We start from the raw sequence: 20,992 nt of genomic DNA on the forward strand, positions 1-20,992 counted from the left end.
ATAAGCAGTACAGAAACAATTAGATCTCATGTAGATATTCTGAAAAACAAATAATTGAAACGATACCTCGGGAAAATATGTCAAATATTTGAATTTCAAGTAATATAATTTTCCTTGATAACACGATGATTCGGCCTTCAGCCACTACAAAGAAGATATATTCGATTACATCAAGTTTTACTGTAAATAGTTTTTTTAGTAACGACGTTCGTATTATTAGTTTTCAACTATGCGTTGTTAAACCTTAACTTGCATTAAAAAATAAGCGTTATCACGCTTATCAACAAGCGAATAAAGCTGAAATAAAAACTTTCAAGTGCATATCATTTTATGATTGCTTATGTTCTATTAAAATGATTCACATATTTTGATGATGTCCACAGTTATTGCGTGTAATAAAAATCAAAGATAAAACTAAGTTTTTTAAACACATACTACAGATAAAGTACACCAGTAAAAATAGATGATGTACGGAAATCATTTATTGTTCATCTTTATCCTTAAAATCAATATAATATTTCTGTCTAAATAAGAAAGACACAAACATTACACTTAAACACATAAATACACGTATACACATAAATATTAATCAAAAGCTTTTTCTAACGTTTGACTTTGATACCGTGATAAGCACTGTAAATAAAATTTGAAAAGTCATGTATTTAAAAGTGTATATTATAAATTTTTAAATATACACATATGTAATCGTACGTCAATATATTTTATTCTTCATTCGCTTCATCCGTAGGACGTTCCGAAGTATGTACGAGATATACACTTATGAATCATCAACCGATAAAAGTGTTTATATTGCTAAACGTGTTGAAAATCAACGTCCTTACACGCAACCATTAAAAATCTTGTTTATTATGTATTATTATTCATAACATACAAATGTTACATGTTGAATTGTTAACATGAAGGCAATCTTACAAAATGAAGTGTATGGTGTGCTCGAAAAATGAAATTTATAATTCAGACTTAATATAATAAGGTTGTGAAGTATCCCACACGAAGTTCTTTTGTTATTTTATTTTACATAGGAAAAGTTTGCTACATTATAAAAGCTAAAAATAAATTGGTGTAAATACTCAACAGTGAAACACAATGAAACTCTTCATAATTGTTTTATTTATACAAAATTTTATAATATTGCATAATACATTATGATTTTAAATTACGTTTAATTACATTGCAATGTTTAAAAGTATATCAATAAATAATTTATAAATTCCATTGCTATTTTTAGTAGTTTTATCGCACATTGTGTCTGCGAGATCTTGCGGTAGTCCGTTGAACTACTTGCGAATATTACCTTTCACTGATCGCATAGTATTAACAACTCTACATAATCTTATTTACTAATATCTATGGTTGTAAATAGAAATCTTTAAAAAATGTTGAGAATGAGAAAATGAATCGTTGATTACATTTGTGAATAAAATTTAATGTTGTAAATGTACTGTTTCGATATTATAATGCCACTATTTATATATTGAACAAATTTACATTTTAAAATGTTGACAATTCAATTTGGACAATGTGGAAATCAACTAGGACATACATTATTTTCAAAGATATCATCGGATATGGACTGTGTAAATACAGGTGTATCCAATAATGCTAATTATCAATATTCAGAAGATGTATTTAATAAATGGTTTAATAGTATAACTAAGCAAGGTAAACGTTTAGCAAGAGCAATTCTTGTAGATTCAGAACAAAAAGTAATAAATAAAATTTGTAATGACACAACCATTCCATGGACATATTGGACAAACAATATAATATGTCAAGCTGGGGGTGGTTGTGCAAATAATTGGGCATACGGTTATTTGGTAAAAGGATACGAGTTGAGTGATATGATATTAAATTCTATACGACAAGAAGTAGAAAAAGCAGATCATTTTGATGGATTTCTTTTGCTTCTAAGTTCGGCAGGTGGAACAGGATCTGGTATTGGAAGCAATATTGTACAATTATTACGAGAAGAATATAAAACAAAACCAATCATTACGACAACAATATTACCATTTTCTTCTGGTGAGGTGTGCACCCAAAACTATAATACATTATTCACTTTGGCAAAGTTTTACAATCAAAGTGACATGAATATTATAATAGAAAATGAACAAATAAATAATATATGTAAAAATGTATTGAAAATGTCAACTATAAATCTACAAGACGTAAATGAAATTATTTCAGAAAAATTATTGGCTGTTTTTCAACCAATAAATCATGTAAAACATAGCGTACATTCATTAGTATCTCAGATGTCATCACACCCTTCTTATAAATTAGCAACAATTAGAAGTTGTCCACATATATCTACAATATCTTCAAAATATGAATCTATGTGTAATTGGAATTCATATGTACATCATCTAAAACAAACACTTCGAATACCAAATATAAATTTGCAATTAACTGATCATGAACTGAAAATGCCATCCAGTTCAATAAGTGGTACTACGCATCATCTATATACCTGTTCAGTATCAAATATTCTTTTAACACGTGGTCCCACAACAGAGCAAGACTTTATCATAACTGATGAATTTAGAAAAAAACATTTATATGCAAACTGGAATACAACTGATTTATTTTTTCATTTACACCAAAAACGAAAATTTTTAAACCATGACAAATTTCTAGCCTTAATTACAAATAACTCTCAAATTCTTCGTCCTTTGGACGCACTTTTAAATAAAACTTGGAAGTCTTATATTCATGCTGCATTTTTGCATCAATATACACAATTTGGTTTAGAAGAGGATGACTTTTTACAAGCATTTGCAGTACTTGAAAATGTAGTAAAAGAGTACAAGGAATTAATTACTCATATAAAATAATGATGTAATCATAATCAATTCAATTTTGTATGCGATACACTGATAAATTAAAACTTAATTATAATGGCTTTCAACAACATTTTAAATAAATTATGTAATTTTATTATGATAAAAATAATTTTATTTATCAATTACTATTGTACATATACATTATACATAATATTATCTTTTCGCAAACAATTTTTGTTTTTCTATTCTCTGTTGTATCTAAAATGGAAACTCTTTAAAAACGAACTGCGAGAAACGTATTATCATATACTTTTTACAATATTAACATCATTTTGATATTAACATTAATTTTGTACCAATATTTAGTACAATTTTTATAATTTTAATTACTTAAATAGAGAATATAACTTAGTGTTTATCAATGCTAAAGCAAAGTAAATATATTTTTTACAAATAAAATATTCAAATATTGCATACTTAAAAACTAAGGAACAAGAGTAAAAGGGTAATTGTGTCTTTAGAGAATTGACTAACATGCCATGGTATATATACATATACAACGTCAAAAGATGCATGACAACAGGGAGAATGTAGAAAATAGAGGAAAATAGAATAGGAATGTGAAAAAAAAGAGAAAAACGTAATAGACCAAGGGCAACATTGAGTTCAACTTGGGGAGAGTGGGATGAAACAGAACGAACTACTCTGCTAAACACATCCCTCCTACAATCTAGTGAGACACGTTCTGCGCTTGTGCAGAGGGGCGACCAAATCCATCGAACAATATAAACGCAGAACGGAAAAGCCCTGACCGTTTCCAAGAAATAACGAAAACAGTCCTAGGAATATCTCTCTACTCTCTTACTCTTATATTTATCCGAAAAGAATAGAAAGAATACATTTCTTGAAAATACTTTCACATTATATATTGATTTACAATCAAATAAATAGGACATTCTATTACTGGCATTATTAATAATTTATTATCAAATATTATCTAATAATTACTACAATAAAAGTAACTAAATATAATTATACATAAACATTTGTTCAAAATTTCAACAATGAATTAATTATTTAAAATTCTCAAATTATTTTAAAAATGTTACATAATTTTATATTATTTACAATTTATATTTCAATATTTCTTTCAGCATTGCGTAAAATCCGTATTTCAAAATATTTAATGAAAAACGTTCAAAGTGAAAATAAATTCCAAGATTTAATAATACTTTGAAATTTTTAATAAAACGCCCTACTGTGGCTACGTAAGATGTCTCAAGGTCAATGTTTTAGTCGTGTTATGTAAAGGTAAAAAAAAAACAGGACCTATAATCTAGAGAATACTACATAAACAACGACAGATGCACTATCCACACCGTTCTCTAGCATCGGTCAAGCGTTACAGGTACAGCCACGATTGTCAGGAACTCGTTTGCTGCCCCTTCATCGCCCCCACTGCATGTCCTAACTATTGAGCACCTTTAAGATTAAACATACCACCCCACCACAAATCCCCTGAATCTGACGATAGTGTGTGTAGGCAGAAAAAAAGAAAAAAGCTTTACGTATATTAGTTAGTTTTGTATGTTTCAAGGTATGAGGAGTCCACATAGAATTCATAAAATCCTCTTTCTTTCTCGATAAGACAAGAAGATAATACCCTACAGCTTTGTGTTAGCGATTTTTCATAATACGGGGTGGAAGGAAGTAACATGTAAAGTCGTGGCGCCATCTAACGCATTCAGGGACGCACACCTGTTATTTCTCAAATGTTTTATTCATTATAAAATTATTTCAAAATGTAAGTTTCCTCCTAATACCGAACATACAATAATCTTGAACAATTAGATTGGTTAAAGCTTTTATAAAGAAAAAAAAACAAAAATGCGCAGATAAAGAAAATATTTTTTCAACATATTTTTTGAAAGTATGGCGTCCCTGTTAACCTGCGTACACACACACAGCATGCGCGGTGGATTAGTGTGCACGACTCGAATACTAAGAGGCGTGGTTTGAATAGACGGACCTGTTCCAACTTAGCCACCCTCCCCCCCTTGTGCCTGCTGTATAATACAGGGACGCCGTCTTTATACACGACATAGAAGACGGGCGCACTCTGGTGTCGAAGCCGTGGACAATGGTGCGCGCCATTTTGTTTAGTGTCCGCTGGACGCGTCGAGCGTCGGGGTGTTGCGGGGTTGTTTTCATGACCGTCAACAGGAAGATATTCGCGGCTCTTTGAGCTCGCTTACAACTCGGACAGATACATACAGTGTCACGTTCGAAGAAGTGCAATACGTGCATATTCATGTGTATGATTATTGTGACGTACAAGACGAGGATAATATCTCTGAGAGTCGAAGACTCTTGTGCACCTTATAGTGACAGATTCAGCAGTTGCGAAGACTTCACAAATGCATGGCGCCAGTTACAACTTTATGGATACTTCGTAGAGAATCGTTGTTATCGCCGTCACTGTCGGCAGGAATTTTTTGTACAGGTAAGAAGAGGGGTTGTAGCGTGGGCTTAATCGATAAAGCGTCTCCCATTCTCTTCCTCTTCCTCGGTTCCAAACACGAGAGTTTCGTTCAGTTCGTTCTATCTTTTACAAATATGTGACGCTTCATGCTTCGACGAGTTTTTCATGCCAAATATCATGAGCCCTGACCACGGTAGTGTCTCGCTTGTGCAAGCCGCTCGAGGAAAGTGAAAGCTCGTTCCCGATCGTTCTGCATTGAGTACGGATCTCGTTGCGTCCGTCGCAGCGGTACACGTTTTATACTACTCTCTTGCAGCGTTACACGGATTGAAACGTTACTAGGGCCTAACTGTCGGCACTGTGAACTGTACTCAGTTTACCTCTTCGATAGATACTTCGGTCACTTTTATAAGAATGAAAAAAAGATAAATTAGAAATTAGTTTTCAACACATGTAATTGCTCTTATTATAAGAATCATTGTTATGGCCAAAATAAATATTAACATTGTAGAACAATATTCCGATTCTTAATGATTTCGTATAATTGTAAATAATGCATTTGAAACCAGTAAAATAGTGAAATTGAGTACTGGTACACAAAGACAACAATGATATATTTTTAAAACAATTTTCTTGATCAATTCTTTGTATAAAAATTACAAAATGCACTCATAATTTCATACTTACGGATATTTAAATAGAAAAGTTGGTAGATTCGTTATTTTGTATCGAAAAATATAAGATTAAATATGCTTATTTTCTTTGATAATTAAGTATGAAATTTAGTAATTGGTTATTTATCAAGTTTTTATATCTCCCTCACTATATCACCTGCCTTTGAGCATGTAGATTACATCGAATTTCACTTTACTTGTCATATTCGAAAATATCGTGGAACTCTAACATAATGGAATTAATTTTTCAAAACCTTATTAAAACTGCGTCCGTTTAAAACTGAGCCGTAGTAATACATGTGCCGATCACTTTAATACTGTAGACAGCATTGCGATCACTGAATTTATCGGGTGATTTCAATGCTAGGATGTGCAGTACAATTGTGTACATTGTGTTGTTTTAGCGAAATATTTAACAATACATATGCGTTTTATTTTTACGTATATATACCAAATTTTATAATAAAAGAGACGCAAATACAAATAAATAAAAAAATGATAGTCAGAGTTAATCTGGTACCACATTTCGTTCTACTTTTTTATGAGATTGCAATACATTTAAACTTTTATGTCGTTTTCCAGAATTATAATTCAGTAGTGTGAAAAAATGTTAAAATAAAACAACTCGTTCTGGCAATATTTCGATCGTATTGTTTTACGTTATTTGTTGGTTTAAATGTGCAGATCACATTTCGTGTTTTTCAAACAACGGTAAAAATGAATTTGCTTCAACTTCATTCTCCTTGTATCTCTTCCAACGGGGTCGTGTTCCTTTAACCAGAGTGAAGATGTATTCGTATAAATGCACCGTGTATGCAACGATATAGATGTTACTGTATATTCTTTTTTTTTTTTTTTTTTTTTTAATTAAATAATTAATTCACTTTACAATAATCTTTCATTCATGAAATGAAAAAGTTCTTCGAACTTTTCTGTCCGAACTGTATTATTTGGGCAACCTCAATATTGAGAAATATTTTTAGAATATTCTATAAAACCTTGTGATAGTTTTCCAAACGCAATGAAATCACGAAGACATGTATATGCGAAAAACATTAAAAATGTTAAAGGTGATGTAATATATTCTGTTAGCTTTATTAAATTTGTCGGTTCACATTAGTCATCAAGTTCTTAATAACGCGATCCTATTTATCTGCATTCTTCAGACCTGTTATTTTCTGAATATTCAAAATTTATACGATAATGTATTTGCTCGGTTACGTTACAACATTATAAGTAATGGTCAATAAAGCGATAAAATCGGTATCAATAAGTACCCTCTCGTTACAATTCATTTTTCCCAACTTTGTACACAGGAATAAGTCTACATAAGAAAGAAGGGGTGTAACGTATTCATTCTTTTGGAACATCGATCTGTTAACTCAAGCAAAACTTTAAGTATCTTTTTCGCGGAATCAAACGATAACGATTCACAAGCGTACTAAACAATAATGAAATATACGTTCCATATAATTAATTGTAGAAAATTCATCGCATAATAAAATATTTCATTAAAACGTTCTTGGAATTCTTGTTATGTATCTTATTTGTAATCGGAAGTAAATTGCCACTGACATGAGATTTAGAAGGTTTCGGGGGTTGCTAGTAGTATGTTAACGCTTACCTAGTCTTCAGCACAGGTGCTTGGGATTAATCCAAGGCACGCCTACGAGTGACTCACTGTACAAAACTCCGTATTCTTTTTTTTTTTCGTGGCGCGAAAGGGTGCCGCGTTTAAACCGGTGTATATGGTAGATATTATAGATCTGGTTGGATGCGTAATTAACTTGTTCGTTCTACTCTTCGACTAAACAGCATTTATAATAAACGTACAGTTTAATGTCATACTAGTTGATCAAGAACAAAATTTAAAGTAAGATCACAATTTTCGCTTCTATGTAGGTTTTAATCACAATTTATTAAGAAAAATGATTTTTCATAATTAAAATAAAAAGTTTTAAATTGCCTTTCCTCCACCTATTTATCTTTTTTTTTCCATGATAAGGTTTCTAAATCGTTAACTAAAAAATGCAAATACAGTCCATCCTGATCTAAAGAATCTACACGAAAAATAAAACCACGGTTAAGTTTGGTATGTGACGGCCACATACCACGCCTCTTACTAGATCGGCATTCCATTGAACCCAACCTCCCCATGTTATGCCAAAGGTAATTTCTTATTCGTCTCTTCTCCTTTTCGTCTGTTGTTTTACTCTGGCTAATGCAGTAACGAATAACATTACACTTTACACGTATACACGATGAAATAATCAGAAACATATTTGACAACATGAAAAAAGAAACGGTGACGAAAGAAAATATTCTATTTAACGAGTGTATAATTCTTGTTTTAGAACTTGAATACGGAAAGATAGAAAAGAATGCGCACCCCTGCTGAAACCGAGACACTATCTCAACCTGAGATGTATAAACTTGAATTTCAGGAAACAGAAGCGTCATCGGGTGTCAATCAAGTAGTTCTATCCCCTTCACACCCGGAAACGCACATATTTACTAATAGGTAAGAGTAGTCGACTAAAACAATATCAAACAATAATAGAAATCTATTTTGCAAATTCTGATACTTGCCTACACACCTTCATCGTTATATAAATGTACATTTGAAATAGCGCGCTTTCTTACGCAGAACTACGCGCGTTACAGTTGCGCATGCGTATGCTTAATCGTCTGTTACATGTATACCATGAATTACTGTTTAAAGTTAAATGAATAGAAAATAATATCTGGTTTGTATTATCAGTTTAAATACAAATTTGATCATATACGTTTACGCTACGAATAAGATCATATAAGATAGAATTTGTAAATAATACAATTTTTAATATTATTGAATTATATACATTAGTAGCTACGAACAATACATTACACTTGATCGTCACGCGTATGTCATATTGAAGAAGCAAACGGTAAATGCGGCCCTCTACCGACGAACTTGTCAGTTTACGATATGTCTCGTGCTCGTATGTATCGCGTGTAGTTTTCTCGTACTTATTTTTTGCTTGTCTCGCAAACGTTCGATCGGTGGCATGATTTTGTAACACTTTCTGTCAGTGCATGTGACAAGAGTGCTATATCCATATGCTACGCATTGTACGATGGTCTTTACACGGTTTTTCCTCCGGAAGACGCGGAACGACGATGTGGTCGCTCCAAACAACGTCGGTACGAGGAGGTGAGCTCGAAGGCCAAATCGTCGGAATGCGCTTCCGATAACGGCACCATCGTTGACGGCTTCGATCTTGTCCTCGTACTTATACATCCACACATAAACTTGTGTTTGCAATATTTTAAATTTATTAAATATTTAAGACATGGGTTTTTTCGCGCGATTTTGCACTTGCATCTTTTCATCTTTTTCGGTTTTAACAAGTATGTAATTTTAACATGTGATTTCAACATTTTTAATGAACGCAAAATATTCTCATAAAATTATATAGCATAAAATGCATAATACATTTTGAAGTAGAGAACGCTTCTTGGAATATCTACGCTACACTTATATTGTTAGTAATATCGTTTTACTTATAACATTACTTGTCACTTGATTCGTGTTTACGATTTACAATCGCTGGTTATACATTTGACAGGTGTACAAATCACGTACAAAAATCATCCTAATCAGTAAAATGCGATTCTTATTTTCAATTTTTAATTTTAATTATTTCGAGCACATCATTTTACAAAGAGACAGTTTATATATTTATTGCTAATTCTATAGTAAAGTAACTTTTTAATTATTTTTTTATGTTATGTTTTATGTAATTTGTACAATAATTGTATAGTAATTACATTGTTAGTAAATGCAACCTTTTTTCATACACGAAACGTAATGAAAATTTAAAGTCGATGAATTTTTTATTAAATTATTTTTATACAGTTTCGTGTCCAATATGAAACCAAAAATAGTATTTAAACATCACAAAACATACTGAAATACATAACTACATATTATGTTTCTTCAACAACACAATTCGCTCGAAGAAAGTTCCTTGACTGCGAACATAATAACGCGATTGTATCATCAGCTGACTGTTTGCACCGTGATAAGACCAGACTTCAAATCGGAACAATAATTGATTTCTCTACCAATCACAATTCCTTCGATTAATATCATGTATAAACCTAATGCAAATGCGACTATCGTTTGATTATTAACTTAAACTCAAATAATTATCTCTTCATTCCTTTACATGCTCTGACCTTAACTTAGAATGGCTTTAGAAACAACTGTTCTACATTTCGGGCGGATAAAATAATAACAGTTTATTTCTCTTGAATTACTCTGGCGTGCGTATCCGCCATTGCATTTGTGCAGCTTTAAATGGATGAAAAGCCCTTGAAGTATTTACTTTCTTTACAACATGTATCAGTCAAATCGATAACTGATAATCAATTAAAATATAAAGCTTGCTGAACACGTTTATGCAATTATATTTTAAGCATTAATTTTTTACTATTTTTACATTAATAACGATCATTACATTTACGTAAAAATTAATATTAATCGTTACTTGATTAAACACATAATTATTTAATTTCTAATGTATTCCTATTATTTGAAAAAAAAAACAAGTTTCAGATAATCATTATCATACTACGTATGAATGTAATTATTTGTGATTTATAATTTTTTTTTCAATAATGATAAAATCTATTTAAGGTAAAGTAAGAATCGAAATTAATGGTTTATAAAACTTTTTTAGTTGATAATTAACATTATACGTACATATAGTTACTTGCACATTACATATGTGACTTTCAGCCCTTAATATATATCGCGAGATGCAATAGAAGGGAATTATGTCTGTGCTTCACTAAGCATACAAACACAAACACATAAGATAAACTTCCATTGGTACATCACTCTTTCCTTGTCATCTTTGACCTATACATAAAGTAATCACGCGCGACCTTGAAAACTTCACTCAAGGTCATGTTAATAATTTTCAAAAAATAAACCAAAAGTAGTTCCAATCATTTGTTATATTTCATATATATTATTCTAGCATATAAATAAAATTAACTAGTACTATGTTTGTAAAAAATATTATTTCTAATAATTTATGTTAAAAATTACAACAAAAGGAATAAGTATGTTTCATTTATTTATCCATAGCTTATTATATTTTTCAAATAAGATATATTTATTTTATTATTGCCGACATTGCCAGGTCATATCAAATAACAATAGAAATAATTAACTCGTTTTCAAAAGCAATAATCAATGAAAATGTAATTTTAGTACATAAATAATGATTATTTTATTTTATTACAAGGATAATATATTAAAAAATACCTAAACATTGTTTCTTTAATATTTTTTGCCTTACATTTTGAAACTTAAATTTTTTAAATGTCTTACATTATTTTTTGTAGCATGTTATGCATTCAAGAAGAATTGGGCCAGTTGAGTGGTATTGCAGGTGGTCCTATCATCACTGACTCACGTGATGTTCAATTACCTAATAACAGTCATACCAATTCTGAAAGCAATAGTAATTCCAGTGAAACTGCAACAAAATGTACTCCAGGTTCAGTAACTCTAGATGCACAAAGAACAAGTTGGGTGGAAGGTATACTAGGGTGTATGCGCCCAGTTTGGACTATGCTTTCAAAAGCAGCTGTAAATGAGAAAATTAAAGGACATCAAAGTAAATAATTCTTTCTACATATTTAATACATTTTTTTTAAATATGATTAGGAATTAACACGAAATTATTATAGCGGATGATTGGGAAATACCATTTGAATCAATTAGTGAACTTCAGTGGCTTGGGTCTGGAGCTCAAGGAGCAGTATTTAGTGGTAAATTAAATAAAGAAGTTGTAGCTGTAAAAAAAGTACGTGAACCACGTGAGACTGATATACGACATTTACGAAAACTTAATCATCCAAATATTGTTCAATTTAAGTAAGTTTTCAAATGTATTATGAAAATGAAAAATTATATAACAATTTTTAATATAAAATATTTCTATGTATTTTCAGAGGAGTTTGTACTCAAGCACCATGTTATTGTATAATAATGGAATTTTGTCCATATGGACCATTATACGATCTTCTTAGGGCTGGAGAACCAGTTCCACCTCCCAGATTGGTATCATGGTCAAAACAAATTGCAGCTGGAATGGCCTATCTTCATGCACATAAAATTATACACAGAGATCTTAAAAGCCCAAAGTATGATGCTTAATGTAATATAACTCAATTATTATGATTTTTAGACAAAAAGTTTTCATTTCCTTGAAAATTATGTATTTTTATAATGTTATCTATATTTTTAGTGTGTTAATAGGACAAGGAGAAGTAGTAAAAATCAGTGATTTTGGAACAAGTAGAGAATGGAATGAAATTAGTACACGAATGAGTTTTGCTGGTACTGTTGCTTGGATGGCACCAGAGATAATTAGAAATGAGCCCTGTTCTGAAAAAGTAGATATATGGTCATATGGTGTTGTACTGTGGGAATTATTAAGTGGAGAAATACCATACAAAGATGTAGATTCTTCCGCAATTATTTGGGGTGTGGGTAACAATTCTCTTCACTTACCAATTCCTGCAAGTTGTCCAGAAGGTTACAGGTTACTTGTAAAACAATGTTGGGCTGCAAAACCACGTAATAGACCTTCTTTCAAGCACATTGAAATTCACCTTGGTATTGCAGCAGTTGAGGTGTTGTGTACAAAACCTGATGATTATTTTAAAACGCAGGTAAAATGATAATAACATTCTTGGAAAAACATAATGGTATATATAAAATTCAATTATTTAAACATTGGGATAATTATAGCAATCGTGGAAGAAAGAAATCAGGGATCACATGAAGCAAATGCAAACAAATAGTTGTAGTAGTCCAAGATTTGAAGCTGATCTGATTCGACGACGTGAAGATGAGTTGAGGCATGCTCAAGATATTCGAGAACACTACGAACGTAAACTTGAACGTACCAATAATTTGTACTTAGAGTTAAGCGCTGTTTTATTACAATTGGAACAGCGTGAGCGAGATGTAATCAAGTAAGTAATAAATTGACATATAAAATAAATTCAAAAATAGAACAATTGATAAATTCGTTAAATTTTTTATTTTTTAGACGGGAACAACAAAATGGATATAAACAATGTAAGAAACGGCTTGTACATCCTCTTTTAAAAGCTCAAGAAAGACTTCATCGTAGGCGTAATCCTACAACACAATTTTCAACGTCATCTACACCAACAACTCCACCATCTCCAACGGATTGTCCTCAAAGTCCAGTAAAAGCAACCATGTATACGCAATTAAATGAATCCAATCAACCAGAGACAGTTTTAGCTCCTAGTAATAGTTTTAAACAACGCAAATACAGACATCGTAGAGTAGGATCTGGATGCGGTGTAAGTTCTAGCCCAAGATCAAGTCCTCATCGTGAAAGAAAAGTATGTATTTATATAAAAAAATGTATATAATTTTATTTAATGTTGAATACTTATTTATTTTCAGAGTACAGAAGTATGTGCACGTTTTGTAGATAGTCAAACACAAACAGATATGATGCACATCAGTGAAACTGATTTCAGTCCTATTACAAATACAACTGCAGTATCGTCGACAGAAAAACTTTCTGTAAATAGCATTAATAAACAGTCATTAAGTAAACAAGCACCAGAGTGTTTAAATGGAAATTCAATTTTGTCCGAAGCTCATTATAGAATGCAATCTAGTCCGTGTTCCAGTCCTGAACCTTCAAATGAAAATCATGCAAATGGAAATGAACGTTTAAAGGACTGTAGTGACGACGATAATCTTGAAACGCTTGGTCGAAAAGTTAGCGAAATTATCAACGCCAATCGCCTTATTTCTCCTATAGATAATGGAAATTGTGACGATGTGATAATATCACATAGGTAAGGTATATTTTAAATATAAATCTATAAAATTTAATAGTGATAATTATAAACAATTAATAAATGATTTCAGAGGTAAAGAGGAATCAGTGAAATTATCTGGACATTTTTGTGGAATTATCGTTAACGGTACTAATGTACAACAAGAACAATCTGAAATTAAAACACGGCCTTGTTCTGATAATATAGATACTTTATGCGATCATGAAGATGATGCTTGTGAAGAAAGTTGGTCAGATGAAGAAGGCGAAGATCCAAGTTACACATATAATTATTCTCTTCGAAGAAGAAGGTAAACAGTCTTAAAACAAAAACGCGAGTATCGTATATTTGTTTAATATAGGGAAAAATAATATTTATTATTAATCATAGTGATAATATTCTTAAATATGTAATATATAATTATTATCATATGGTATTATATTTCTGACTTTATCATGTTATACTTTACTTGTAGTATTGCAAGAAGACCAATTGGTCCTGGATCTAGATTAAGAAGATTTAAACATGCAACTGTACGAATAAAACGAGCGTTAGCTTCTGATGAAGAAAACACTTCTGAATATTCACATCCTCCGTCCAGTCAGTCCTCCACGTTAGAAAGTAATCCTGATATGCAAAGAGTACTTCGTAACATTTGTTATTCCCATAAGGTGAGTTAAAATACTTTTTCTTTTATTATTAATGTCTAGAACATAGTATATGTGACATTTTTGTTCTTGTTTAGAGAAAAGGAATAGGTGATGTTTCTGATACATCAAGTCAATCAGAAACAGACGAAGTCAGTGAGATTACAATTGCATCCCAATCAGTAGGTGCAAATTTGAAAATAGAAAGCAGCGTCTAAATTACCACGATTTTTATATCTCATTTATGAGTGATATATTATAAGTACCTAATAGCCAGTGCATTTCTGTAGTGTATGTTCTCATTCTATCCTGTGTTAAATATTGTAGATATTTATCCTCTTAAGATATATGTTAGATATGTATGTACATTAATTTTATGCATTATTTATCAATGAAATATTACATCAATATTTGAAACATTTCGAACATTGGTTAAAAATGAGTGAAACAGTTTTGAATCATATTCTAAACTTAAATGCAACTTTATTACTTTTTCAAATATGTTAACCACTAAAAAGTTCAATGGATTCATTAATTGAATGAAAATTAACTTTTTATCATTATTTATATAGTGTAGCTTACTCTATACTAAAGAAAATAGCTACTTAAAACTATAATTACTTTTTCTATGAAAAGAAATGGAACATAAATTGATAATATTTTCAATTGGGATGAAAATTTACAAAAATATGATTAATAACATGTTACTATATAGTATTATTTGTAAATACATCCACCTCATACTTTCATAGAAAAGGGAAAATAATTCATTATTTCATAAAATATTCATTCCATTATCTCTTATTCTTTTATAGTTCCTTGTAGTAGATATATCAATTGCATCTAAGTATGAGTTAATTGTTATCACATATTGCATTTGTCTCACATTATTAATATAAATTCAATCCATTTTGAATTAATAATTTTTACAATGAATGCAAAATCAATTCATGATGATTGTATTCGTTAGTATGTATATATAGAATCTACCATAGTGTAGAGATTGATTAAAAAAAATAGTAAACTCGTATAACTGTACGGTAGTTTACAAGAAAGTATTGTATATAAATACAATGGAGTCGTAAAAGAATAAATATTTCATTAGAAAGATACATACTTTAAGAAACGATCTAGATAATAAGCAACAGAATGACAATGATTAAATAAATTTTACAACATAAGTGCCTGTGGCAATTTGCATAAAGTACACCAAACAATGACTATTGAAGTATTTAGAAAAAAGAAAGTTAAAAATTAATCAAGTTGTAATATGCAATATGAAACAATTAAAACATATAATTGGATATAGAATTGTGCAAAAACAATATAATTTCTCAATTTAATGAACTTTTTACTTCTGAGAAAGAATTAAATTATAAATGACATGAGGTATTACTTTATAATTACTTTATCACAACGATGTCATGAAATATTTTTGATGCACTAAAATTACATTTTTACAGTTAATCTTACTATTGATGTACGTAAAGTACTGCATGTAATAGATTTTATTTCATTTCTCAATTATAAAATGAAAAAATCTAATTTAATGACTATGTTTATAATAAAATTAGTATAAGTTGTATCATAAACATAGTGAAATCAGTGCAGGTTGTCTGAGTTTCAAACTGAAACTCAACAATAGTATTGGACTGTACATGAAAGTCATACTCATTCTTTCAAATTAATAACAATAAGTATTGCAATTACGTATGCATAACTAGACGATATTGTCAACTCAATTGTCAACTCAATTGTCCAAAGTACTGTTCTGCATCCATCTATTGTACCTGCTTTGAAACTCAAATTGCCTTAATGACAATTACTATACATTGTAAATATAGACAATACAACATAAACTTAAGAAAATAGTAAATAAGATACAGTATAACATTTTGATGTGCTCATTTGGACGAAGTAATTAATAAGACATACAGAGATGTACTTTCTAACAATCATACATATTGTATCGATTATATTTATGCAGGTAGTTGCATAAATTGTTCCTTCTTGTGCAGTGGCAGCTAAACTGACTAGTTCTATTATTCTTTAATAATAGAAGCGGTACATAAAATTTGTGTTACAAACAATAAAGTTGATTTACAATAATCGATTTATTTTGTTTTATTCTGGTGAGTTTTATTAATGTTGTATTTCACTTCTCTTGAAATTAAATAATTTTCTTAATTTTTCTTAAGTACAAGACCTCAATGATTCATATTCATTAATGTTTAGAAACAAAATACATAATTTAATGTTTCTATTTCATTAAGAAATAAATATTTTTGTGTGAAAAAAGCCAATAATATATGCTATTATTTCACTTTATATAGAAATATATTAATTTATTAAAATATATATAATAAATATTCGCACAGCCTTTTTTCAATAATGTAAAAATAATGAGAAAAATGGACGTATTAAAAGAAAGAAATTCTAATAGAAGAGGTTATCATATGTACAATAATGAGATATTTCAACCACTTCTATGTTTAAAAAGTTATATTAATAATTTAAAAAACTCAATGTAATTTGAAATAAACAGCTTTTTATAACATAAATGCTAAGTTAATGGTACACATACACTGGTAAAATCTTTGTCGTGTACAACCTTATTTACATTCATCAACTTCATAATAATAATTTTTTTTACTGTACTTTATAATTATGCCAAGGTTTCATAACTAATTGCTTTATATCTTGTATTTTTTAAATATTTTATAATTCTCTGTTTAGTTATAAATTTGTAAGAAATTTAAATACATGGTGTATGTACAGTTTAATTAAAAAAAAAATGTAAGTAATGACAAACTTCCATTGCTGTTAAGGATGTAAAGTAAAATTATGTTTGTTGTTTACATTCTTCAATGTGTATACACTTGACAGTCTTGAAAATACATAGAAAAATTGAACACTATGTGTTCTTGTTATTTTTGTAATAAATATGATTAATGAATGAATATAATATTAAAAATAATGAAAAATGAACATGTTTACATTTCTGATATTATAATGGAAAAATAAAAATCTAAAAATGTCATGATATTATGCAATTATTAATCAAAGATTCAAAATAAATTTGGTAAAAACATGTTTTCATCAAATTAACAACTTCAAACATTTACTACTTTTATTAAATTGCTTGCCGATCATAGAATAAAAAAATTACGTTTAATGTAACTACGTTTGAATTTACCAATAAAATGAATTGTGGAGAAATTCAGCAGTAGATTTGTACAATGATGAAGCACTTTGTCTTAATCCAGTAAACAAAGATACAACGCCTTCTTTTTCATCCTCTGGCTCATCTTCTTCAGGTAAATAATCTGGCATATCATCAGTATCACCATTGTCTTCTGTATGAACCTTGAAAGATGTATATAATATATATTATTAAGAAAATATGTAATCTTACTTAAATATTATATGTTAAAAATCTATACACATATATATATTTACCAATTTAACAAGATACTCTTGATTAAATTTATTTCTTGTAAATAATCTTGCTTCCATGTTATCTGTATTGTTTTGAATAGCTTCTGCAATTTGTTTTGCTGTGACATAACTTAATGTACGCATTGTAACACGCTGATGTTCCACATCAACTACAAGAGAAACTAGTCCGTTAATCCTTATCAATATTGACTCCAACTCTGAACGGGTTTCCTATTTCGTATATCCATCATTAGTATGAGATACTAAATTTACAATATTAAAATAATTATATATTGATTGTATTTACCGGTAATAAACCTTGAACGTGTAATATAATAACATGAGTTTTTAGTTTTTTAGGTTCAATAACTCTTCGACATCTGCTACGTAAATTATATATTGGTGGTTTCATTCTTTCTATATCATTTTTGATATTTTGAGCTCGCTTAGCTATCTTTAGTTCATCCATACTACATTTATTTATAATTGCATCCAAAGCTTCTCGAACTCCAAAAGTAGAGGTTATGTGTACATAATTATCCACATTTTTAACAAATAATTCGAGAATATCTAAGCTTAAATTAATAATCTCGAAATCTGGTACTTCTAAGACGTATGCTACGTATGACAAAACTGTTTTATCCTAGAATAAAAAGATTGTGATAATAGTCAAATATTAATAAATTTGAAAAAATCTTACCTTTAGGATTGTGTCATGGTTTGTAAAATCAAGAGCCAACTTTTTGTACGTTTCGAGAGTTACTTTCACAACTTTTGGATCTATAGAATCGTCCACGTCCATTATCTAAAAGTGTAATGTTGACATTAACTTGATTTTAAACCAAACAAGAAAAAGTATATTGAGTCTCGTTATACGGTTATCCGTTTTCGTTTATATTGATAGCCATTCAGAAATTAATGGAATTATCTGAATATTTTTATTAAATCAAATATTTAGTAGTCAGAATACACGTTTCACGATAGTCGAATGCATTCATCAAACTGATACCATGACATTTCAAAGCACAGAATAGGTTTTAAATTGATTAGTGGGTCAAGTCCTGTAAGTCTACAGTTAAACTATAATCTATAGAATATCAAATCAAAATCAATCTACTGTTTTAAAATTGTTTACAATTGATAATATATTTAATGAAGTTAATATTATGTTGTTTAAAAAAAATTTATTGGCTGATTTTGTAAAAGAAAAGCAAAATAAGATAACACAGGATACATTTACATAAGTGTATCTCTGACGTAGAAAATATTTCACATACAACAAATGCTTTTTAAAAAAGCAAAAGTGGACAAAAGATATATATATGCTTGACATATGCATAAATTCTTTACGATGTGTGTGGTAAGTACGTGAATATATATAATAGGTAATTCACATATATACATAAATACATATAATACACATGCGTAATTCAAATAGGTATGTCAGCATTACCCTACGTAGTAATAACAGCAACAGTCATGCTAATGCCAGCTGCTACCAAATTGTTTCGATGACGCGCATATTGTAGTACAGTAGCGAAACTAGTGTTTGGATGACGTACTAGAATAAGATGGCCGACATTCGCTCTATCAGCTACCAACAGCATAATACTCGTATTACTTCTCTAATGAATTTCTTTCTTATTTTACGCAATTGAGAGCTTTAGACTTTCATTAGTGTTACCCTAAGTATTTCTAGAAAGAAGTTGATGTAGTATACGAGCTCTAACAGGTATTGAGGATAATAGGGAAGTTAAATTAAACAACACGTAAAGTAGGAACGTACATCTGACATATTTTCAGATACACTTGTCAGGTGATTGTTCGCAAAGTGTTCTAGTGTAAAGTGTACATTGATTGTTAGAACAATGGAATACGTACTAATAAAAGATATACGGCCGGGCCAAAAAAACATTAATGTAGTGTTTATTGTTCTGGAAGTTGGCCACCCTACCATCACCAAAGAAAACCGCGAAGTTCGAACATTTAAAGTGGCGGATAGTACAGCTTGTATGAACGTTTCAATTTGGGACGAGCCTGGTCAACTTCTAGTACCGGGTGATATAGTAAGACTGACAAAGGGATATGCATCTGTTTGGAGGCAATGTTTAACATTATATTCAGGAAAAAATGGGGACATACAAAAGATTGGAGAATTCTGTATGGTCATAAATGAACAGTTAAACATGAGCGAACCAAATCCTGCTCTGGCACAGCAAATGATTAATCAAAGCGGATCTGGTCCACCTGGTAGTAATATTAACAATAGCATAACAAATAATGGAAATGCAAATAATATTGCTGGTCAACCTGGAAGGCAACCATTGGTATGACTCTTTTAAACTATTTGTACTCTTGATAAAATGTTTATTTTAATAATGTTTTAATAAATTTAAATTTATTTTATTATAGGCAATTCAAAGTAATTCAACAACACCTGCTACTGGTACATCTGGTAGCTCTACGACAACAAAAAGTGGAAATGGCAGTAACGGAAGTAGTAGTGGAAACAGTGGTAATACTTCAGGACTTCCAGGAGGATCAGCAAGATATTCTGGTGACTCAACTACAAAAACAACGGTTGCTACAAAAACTAATTCTCGTGGTCGTGGGGGATATCGAAATGGTGGACGCAGTGATCGTAGATAACACACAAATAAGAAGCGGCTAATTATATATGTGTAATAAGAATATGCAACTGATTACATTCAGGCCAACTGTAATATACTGTTTTTCTAACAATGCTGTATATGTATATTCATGAATTAATGTATACGATAGAGTCTGATTAAACATAACATGAATTGAAGACAATCCAATTAAGAACAGTAGAGTAAAAATATTATCATCGACAATGATTAAATATTTAAATTATTTAATAAAGATATCTGATTCACCTATTTACAAGCTTTACATTTAATATATTATATAAATTTAAATTTGAGGTTTGTCTTCAAATCATTATACAAGTATCAAAATTTCTCACTTATTCTGATAAACTAATGTAATATATGATATAAAGTATGTACTCTGCATTTAATTAGTAAATAATTTTGT

The 20,992-nt window shown here is 30.0% G+C and overlaps 4 protein-coding genes across 7 annotated transcripts; 3 read left to right on the forward strand and 1 right to left on the reverse strand.

Annotated features, from left to right (window-relative positions):
- Window positions 1–1,091: 1,091 nt before the first annotated feature.
- On the forward strand, window positions 1,092–2,855 carry LOC143148388 (tubulin delta chain). Its single transcript, XM_076314690.1, has 2 exons — window positions 1,092–1,852; window positions 1,934–2,855. The coding sequence occupies exons 1-2, from the start codon at window positions 1,518–1,520 to the stop codon at window positions 2,853–2,855; spliced, it is 1,257 nt and encodes a 418-aa protein (XP_076170805.1). The 5' UTR covers window positions 1,092–1,517.
- Window positions 2,856–4,985: 2,130 nt separating this feature from the next.
- Wnd (Mitogen-activated protein kinase kinase kinase 13 wallenda) lies at window positions 4,986–14,989 on the forward strand. 2 transcript variants are annotated; one of them, XM_076314987.1, is made up of 12 exons: window positions 4,986–5,307; window positions 8,405–8,481; window positions 11,358–11,632; window positions 11,706–11,892; window positions 11,970–12,161; window positions 12,266–12,692; window positions 12,772–12,998; window positions 13,076–13,400; window positions 13,465–13,868; window positions 13,942–14,160; window positions 14,326–14,521; window positions 14,596–14,989. In XM_076314987.1, exons 1-12 carry the CDS (start codon window positions 5,116–5,118, stop codon window positions 14,713–14,715), a joined length of 2,841 nt encoding a protein of 946 aa, XP_076171102.1. In that variant the 5' UTR covers window positions 4,986–5,115; the 3' UTR covers window positions 14,716–14,989. The 2 variants fall into 2 exon arrangements, with proteins under 2 accessions (XP_076171102.1, XP_076171103.1); XM_076314988.1 differs by having other exon boundaries at window positions 5,170–5,307; window positions 8,315–8,481.
- On the reverse strand, window positions 11,346–19,163 carry LOC143148559 (armadillo repeat-containing protein 1). Of its 2 annotated transcripts, XM_076314994.1 has the most exons (5): window positions 18,636–19,163; window positions 18,243–18,578; window positions 17,957–18,166; window positions 17,694–17,863; window positions 11,346–11,602 (listed from the first exon to the last, which is right to left on the reverse strand). In XM_076314994.1, the coding sequence occupies exons 1-5, from the start codon at window positions 18,735–18,737 to the stop codon at window positions 11,593–11,595; spliced, it is 828 nt and encodes a 275-aa protein (XP_076171109.1). In that variant the 5' UTR covers window positions 18,738–19,163; the 3' UTR covers window positions 11,346–11,592. The 2 variants fall into 2 exon arrangements, with proteins under 2 accessions (XP_076171109.1, XP_076171110.1); XM_076314995.1 differs by lacking the exon at window positions 11,346–11,602 and having other exon boundaries at window positions 17,614–17,863; window positions 18,636–19,162.
- On the forward strand, window positions 19,149–20,970 carry LOC143148560 (SOSS complex subunit B homolog). Of its 2 annotated transcripts, XM_076314997.1 has the most exons (4): window positions 19,149–19,295; window positions 19,374–19,667; window positions 19,739–20,262; window positions 20,348–20,970. In XM_076314997.1, exons 3-4 carry the CDS (start codon window positions 19,804–19,806, stop codon window positions 20,582–20,584), a joined length of 696 nt encoding a protein of 231 aa, XP_076171112.1. In that variant the 5' UTR covers window positions 19,149–19,295; window positions 19,374–19,667; window positions 19,739–19,803; the 3' UTR covers window positions 20,585–20,970. The 2 variants fall into 2 exon arrangements, with proteins under 2 accessions (XP_076171112.1, XP_076171111.1); XM_076314996.1 differs by having other exon boundaries at window positions 19,374–20,262.
- The last annotated feature ends 22 nt before the right edge of the window (window positions 20,971–20,992 follow it).

The sequence above is a fragment of the Ptiloglossa arizonensis genome, chromosome 6 (assembly GCF_051014685.1).
Source record: "Ptiloglossa arizonensis isolate GNS036 chromosome 6, iyPtiAriz1_principal, whole genome shotgun sequence".
NCBI lineage: Eukaryota > Metazoa > Arthropoda > Insecta > Hymenoptera > Colletidae > Ptiloglossa > Ptiloglossa arizonensis.

Bases quoted from the DNA above. Each gene is read 5' to 3' on its own strand.
- LOC143148388 (XM_076314690.1), top strand. From the start codon at position 1,518: ATGTTGACAATTCAATTTGGACAATGTGGAAATCAACTAGGACATACA. The intron at 1,853-1,933 runs GTTGAGTGATAT...TTTGCTTCTAAG, and splicing joins TATTTGGTAAAAGGATACGA to TTCGGCAGGTGGAACAGGAT.
- Wnd (XM_076314987.1), top strand. From the start codon at position 5,116: ATGTGTATGATTATTGTGACGTACAAGACGAGGATAATATCTCTGAGA. The intron at 12,999-13,075 runs GTAAGTAATAAA...TTTATTTTTTAG, and splicing joins CGTGAGCGAGATGTAATCAA to ACGGGAACAACAAAATGGAT. The intron at 14,522-14,595 runs GTGAGTTAAAAT...GTTCTTGTTTAG, and splicing joins ACATTTGTTATTCCCATAAG to AGAAAAGGAATAGGTGATGT.
- LOC143148559 (XM_076314994.1), bottom strand. From the start codon at position 18,737: ATGGACGTGGACGATTCTATAGATCCAAAAGTTGTGAAAGTAACTCTC. The intron at 18,579-18,635 runs GTAAGATTTTTT...TTTTTATTCTAG, and splicing joins ACCATGACACAATCCTAAAG to GATAAAACAGTTTTGTCATA. The intron at 18,167-18,242 runs GTAAATACAATC...TATACGAAATAG, and splicing joins ACGTTCAAGGTTTATTACCG to GAAACCCGTTCAGAGTTGGA.
- LOC143148560 (XM_076314996.1), top strand. From the start codon at position 19,804: ATGGAATACGTACTAATAAAAGATATACGGCCGGGCCAAAAAAACATT. The intron at 20,263-20,347 runs GTATGACTCTTT...ATTTTATTATAG, and splicing joins AACCTGGAAGGCAACCATTG to GCAATTCAAAGTAATTCAAC.